The sequence below is a fragment of the Cibotium barometz genome, chromosome 30 (assembly GCF_041138505.1).
Source record: "Cibotium barometz isolate CiBa-2024 chromosome 30, ASM4113850v1, whole genome shotgun sequence".
Classification (NCBI taxonomy): Eukaryota; Viridiplantae; Streptophyta; class Polypodiopsida; order Cyatheales; family Cibotiaceae; genus Cibotium; species Cibotium barometz.
This window is the reverse complement of record NC_141075.1, coordinates 35710804-35717070: the sequence shown is the minus strand read 5'-3', so window position 1 is coordinate 35717070 and position 6267 is coordinate 35710804. Positions and strand designations below refer to the sequence as shown.

The window sequence follows — 6267 nt, the reverse complement described above, 5'->3', positions numbered from 1 at the left end:
GAGGGATGGTGTGCACAATTGTCGGTCGGCACATCATCCAGATCCTTATAGGTCCAGGTGAATACATCCTTGTAGAAGTGGAAAAAGGTGGTATCCTGATTGAGTAATGCAGGGTGATCCCATAAGTAGGAGGCCAAGAGAATGGGATGTGGATCCTCAAGGGTGCCTAGATTGAATTCCTTTACTAGGTCGTGACATGAAGGAAGTGAGAGGGCCAATCCAGTGGCCTGCCGAGTGCATAGTGGTCATGTGCATGTTGTTGGTCCACGGGGGAGTCACCAAACTACTTCTTTGTCCAAGATGGGGGAGTAGTTCTTCTATAGAAATTGGGGGCTCCACGGTAGCCGTAACGTAAGGCTGGCCCGAGATGGGTTTGGCTATGGGTTGCTTAGTGTGCCTTCTTTGTGATTGAGCCCTTGGTGGTGGCTGATGGTTAGACGTGATGGAGGTGGAGTGCTTGCCACGCCTCATATCAATGATGGGCTCTCCCAAGCTAATTACCTCAAAGTGTTCAATTGTGGGGTCCTATGGATTGGGGACTTCATGAACCTCCGTGATGTCCACCATGTAGCATGAGAGATCCCCTGCAGCCTAGAGCCAGTCGAGGAGCTTTGAATCTTCCCCATAGGGCACTATGCCATCATTGGTGTGGGTGCGACCATAGCACCCCGCATGGCTTGGTTTGAACCTTCTTCAAGCTTGAGTTCTTTTTGGCCATGGTTCCAAGGTATCCACAACCTGTCGATACCCCAATCGTGGAGCACACCAACACCTTGCAACCATGGGCAGCGAATCAATTATTCTCCTTTGACCATAGGTAAGCGAAGGACCACAAAATCTAGAAAGAAGACATCTTGAATTTGGATTGGCACTCCCTCCACTAGCCCGAGACTGTCACCACACTAGTCTGCCATCCGGACATGCAAATTGGCAAGTCTGGTGATCTGCAGATCAATGGCTTTGAGAGCGAACACCGACATCAGGTTGACTTTGGATCTTCCATCCACAATGGCTCCAAAACATGGGTGGCACCTCCTGAAAATCTTTGATAGTTTGCAGAAAGGCATGGTCCACCACATTATGAGAGACGTTTGAGTGGACTTCATCTTGCTCCGTTAATGGTTCTGGTTTTCCAAGGGCCTTCTTCTGAGCATGGGTGACCACACCTATGGTGGGGTGTTCCACATGAGATGAGGGTGTAGGGTTATTCCACATGAGATAAGGGTGTAGGGTTGTTTGGGTTTGGGGACACTCCCAAGGTAAAGGATGGGTGAACTGGCATCAAGGAGGAGGTGTTGGCCAACTCAGTAGCACTTCCCACAAAGACCAAGTGAGTGGCAGCGGATGGAGCTTGGAAGGTGAAATCAGTGGAAGCACCAACTCATTGCTTCAGGTAGTCTCGGGTGTAGTGATCCTTGGCCTCGGGGCTGTGATGGCACGGGAGTGTCCCTCCTGCCTGGAAGGGGACATCGAACTTGGTAGTGACCATACTCCCCACAACGGTAGCATAAGATAGGACGGTTACGGGGGGCAAGTGGTCGAGGAGGATGGATTTGTGCAGGGGTGACCACGAGGGTGGCAGGTGTAGGAGATGGTGGGGTGGGCATGAGGGGTGGAAGGGAAGGATTAGTGCGTGAGGGCGTGTGGGTGTATGCATGAGTGACGGGTTGGTAGACAGGTGCGGTTGCTAGGGTGAAGGATGTGAAATGACCGATGGGGGCAACTGGCAAAGGAAACTTTTGCTTGTGATGCAATTGGCGGAAGCCCTTCAAGTAGTAACAATCCTTATCCTCATGACCGCCTTTCTCACAGAAAGAGAAGTACGTCCTCCGTGGGCACACCTTGGAGGGGAGTGCACGAAGGCTTGGCAAATGGCGCACCACACTGTCTTCTTTGCTTCTTGTTGCCCCTAGATTATCTATCGAACATCTCATAGTGTGCTCCCATGGGCTTCTCCATTGTGTGTGTGCACATGCATTCTTGCAATCTTGTTTCCAACAAAAACTTGGAAAATTAGTACGTCAACGCTACCCACTTAGTTCACTATCATATGCAATTGCTACCCATCTTATTCTCATACATATTGACAAGTTGGTTACAAATGGCAATCTCCGTGGCATTGCAATGTGTGGTGGCTCACAATATCTCACAAAAGCATATGTTGGTGACGATTCCTTTTTTCCTAAAAAGAGTCCTATTGATGTGAGAGCACTTATGGATGCAGTCTCTTTTTGGATTGGCTGTAGGATTACATGTTAACTTTGAAAAATCTAAATTGTCTCCTATTGAATGCATACTCTTGGCATGCTATATTGTGACAAAATCAAATCTTATATCTAGATCAGATTATTAAACATCTAGGGTCTCCCACATTTCCGCTTAGTTTTCCCGTTCCTGGAACTCAAATCCTGGTTGTTCCTAGGCGAAGCTAAGCGAATCCCTGGGCGCTGCCAAGGCCAAGGGAAGGGAAGCGAAGGGTGACCCGCTTACCATGGATTGATATTGCGCATAGGCCGGTTGGGTTCTCTCAAGAATGAGACATGCTCTGACTTACAAAAATTGAATCACAAATTGGATTATGGGAAGCTTTTCACATGGCATTTGCATGTTCAAGTTCCGATTGGTCAATACATTCTTACGGCCTATGTTTAGTTCTACTTGCCTAATTTAGTTTGGACCAAAAAGATACTAACATTTTCATGTCAAGAGCTTTGAAATGTCCGTGGAGCACCACAACTGATAAAAAGACTTCTGCGACAAAAACAACCACGGGCAATTATGCTAGCCACCTTATGTGCAAATATGCAAGCCTTCGCATTTGGCAACTGGACCTCTACACGCTAGGACATTTTTCTTGGACTATTTGATGGTAAATTACATGGCTATCTATATTCCACAAGGCTTATTCAAGATTGGAATCACACTTGCGTTGGTCCGACAAGGATGTTGACACTAGAAACTATGGCTTTGGCAAGGAACCACCAGCATTATTGGAACCTCGAAAGGCATATTTTCTATCTACCAAAGGTATCCGATATGTATAGGTTCTCTACTTTCCTCAAGAAAATCGTCAATATGGTTTATGCATGCATCACAAACCAATATGGCAAGAGATTATGCAGATAAAACCTGTTCCACCCTTTAATGCACAAAACAAGCTGATGGATTGGATACTAGATAGTCAGATACCTTGTTAAATAAGCCTATTTCATTTGATCAATTAACTACAACTAGAGCATATAAACTGATTATTCCTGCCCCATGGATTGTTGAGCACACTAACCAGCTTTGGTGTATATCTAAACCATTGCATTGGTGAAAAACATGCCTTAATAGAATTTGGGAAAAAAAAAACTCCCTTTAAAACAAGGAGTCTTCTTGTGGAGATGCCTAGTTGGGGTGCTTCCTGCGGGTACACTATTGGCCAAGAGACATTGCCTCACCACATTGTTACAAGTGCTATCATGCACAAGAAACGGTGCCTCATTTGCTTTAACACTATCCGTCTTCTCATTCTCCTCTTGATAGACTTTCTGGATATCGAAAGGCTCGTTTTCCTCGACGTCATTTCTCCACGAATTCTAGCTTCTTTGCGGACATTCCAATGAATTATTGAACTACTCACAGTTTCTTGTGTGGGCAAGATTATGGGCACTATGGACTCTCTGGCATGATAGATAATATCAGTGAGTCTTTACCGATTGATCAATTGATACCTATACTTATTTCAAACGCTCTTTGCATGAACCTCTCTCCAAGACTCTTATGCCTTGGTGAGATAACTACTAGGCAATTAGATGTGTTTTTCCATTGTTTTTAGCTTATCTTTTATTATGCACAGCTATGCTTGTACCATACCTTGAGTGATTAAGTAGATAGTGGTTTCACCAAAAAAACCCCCCAAAAAAAAAAAAAAGTCCGAGTGTGTTTATTATCACCTTGATGACAAACAATACACAGCCTGTGGACAGAGAGAGAGAGAGAGAGCACTCTTTGAGTGCACAGGTTTTGCAATAGCAATAGGAGCACATACAACGCCTTTGAAAAAAGTATAGGTCCTTGCAGAGAACCATTGTGGGGTGCACGAATTGGGAGAGGAGAGAGAATCCTGGAGAGAGAGAGAGAGAGACAGAGAGAGCACTCTTTTGAGTGCACAGCTTTTGCGATAGCAATAGGAGCACATGTAGCGCCTTTGAAGTCCTTGCAGAGAATCATTGTGGGGTGCAATCCTTGGTAGTGAGCCGGCTCATGGTTCCATTTCCCACAACTGTCATTTTGTGTTCAATAGAATCTAAATATCAAATTCAAACTCCATCAAAAAAAGATTAGGTGCATTATAGTATTAGCATGCTTTGGCAAAATAGCTAGTAATATTAAGGCACAACACCTTCAACATGCAAAATAGCTAGTAATACTAAGGCACAACACCTTCAACATGCAAGAAGAGAGCGTGCTAATATTAAAGTGTGTATGAAATGCTCCCAATGGACATTTGTTCGCAGTATGACAGGGCAAAGAGGCATGACAGCCACATAACAGCATCCATCCTAGAGGCAAAATGCAATACCCACAGCACAGAAGCCCTTGCACTCTTAAGACTAGGGCACATAGAAGCCTTTCCTGTTGGTGATGTTTTTATGCCTATTAAAAATACTATAGAACTTTTTTCCTTTGTAAGGGGAGAAATTTTTTGTATTATGATATGTAGATTACCAAACACTGCCATGATTATTTACACCCCCATGCACAGAGGCGTCTGAATAGAGTGGAGGAAACAATGGAAGACTGGCTCATGCAGCCATAGCTTCCAAAGAACCAAATATCTACAAAGCCTTGGCACCACGTTCCACACACGCCTCTCTTTGCAAGCAACCAAGGAGTCCCCAATCCCATTGGCTCAATGACACCTGTTGCCAGAAATGGCTGGAAAAAGACCAAAAACAGTAAAAAGTAGAGGTTGTAAATGCAGCACAGCAGCAACTGCAAGTCCCAAAAGTGAATCTCCTAGCCAGGGGATTAAGAGGCCACAGGTAAAGCAACAGATGCATCATCTAACAGGAAGAGGAACAAGGGTAAGCCAAAGGGCTTCAAACCAAAAAAGACCACAGAGCAAGTGGGAAAGAAAGTCGTCATTCCTTTTTCAGCCAGGAACATCAAAGCAAGTGGGAAAGAAAGTCGTCGTTCCTTTTTCAGCCAGGAACATCAGTCACCTGAATCCCCGCCATTTCTTCAGCTGCTTGTAAGAAGAGAGCAGAAAGGCAGAGCACCACTTCAATTCTTTCCACCAAAATGCAGAAAAGAAGGTGACATTAACCCAAAGAGCAACCAACACTCGCATGACCTGCTGAAGAGGGAAATCACAAGACATAAGCACCATACATCAATTTAATCTGCCGAGGCTCAATCCAAGATACTAGATTATATAACATACTATATATACAGGTCCTAACATAGAAGCTTACTAAAAAAAACAAGATGCATTTAGGTGTTCCTCTTCATAATTTGGATTATGTATACCATGAAATCACTTTGATATTGTTGCAGAGTGCTGCATGTTTTGTATTGATGATGAAGGTGATCATGTGCATTACTCTATTTTAAGAGCGTGTTATTTTGCAGAAAACAAGATCCTCTTGTCAATCCAAGCATACATCTGTAAAAAGCAGCAGAATAACCAGCAAGAAATCATACCTCAGCAGGTCAAGGAATGGTAAGCTTCGGCTTTTTATATTTCTCTAAAAATGCACTTGTTTCATCCCTTTGCATCTGCCCAAACAAATGGAGTGGGTTGGACTTTACTGCCCCAAAAAAAGCATGTAAATTGCATATATAGGGCCCATCCAGAAAGTGAGCAGCTTGGCTCCCTGGCTGTGCTTCCAACGCGCACATGTGAGTGTATGCATACACAGATACTTATTTATTTGATATGAATATCTACTTGTGCATACATGTATTCGATGCCCTTTGTATATTCAACTAGTACCATTGGCGATATGGAGAAGTAAAACTACACAATAGAAGCTGCCCAATTTTGTAAACATCCTGGTTACCTTATACAGTCGGTCCCAGGAGCTACTGAGCATTTCCTGAAGCCTTTTCCACTCCATTGCCATCTCAAACTCAACAGTATTTCCGTCCGAGAAGTGACACGTCTCAAAAGATTTCTTCTATTTGACAACAAACAAGCATTCAATAAGCAAGTCAATAATGGCACAAAGAAAGGATTGTTTTCATCTTTCTACCTGTTCATCTGTCTCTCTATTTATC

General features: G+C 43.9%; 1 protein-coding gene across 9 annotated transcripts in view; it reads right to left on the bottom strand.

Annotated features, from left to right (window-relative positions):
- Positions 1 to 4436: 4436 nt before the first annotated feature.
- Positions 4437 to 6267, bottom strand: part of LOC147621429 (protein ANTI-SILENCING 1-like) — a 134861-nt gene continuing 133030 nt past the window's right edge. For 2 of the 9 annotated variants that reach the window (XR_015269826.1, XR_015269828.1), the window contains 4 exons: positions 6051 to 6167; positions 5692 to 5766; positions 5211 to 5341; positions 4437 to 4923 (listed from right to left, as the gene is read on the bottom strand). Coding sequence is in view for 6 of the 9 variants with exons in the window: in XM_086824168.1 (XP_086680294.1) it covers positions 5701 to 5766; positions 6051 to 6167 (183 nt within the window). In the remaining 3 variants the exon portion in view is untranslated. Of the gene's footprint in view, positions 5345 to 5691; positions 5767 to 6050; positions 6168 to 6267 lie in introns of all 9 variants that reach the window. The other 7 variants (XM_086824167.1, XM_086824169.1, XR_015269827.1 and 4 more) reach the window with 6 other exon arrangements.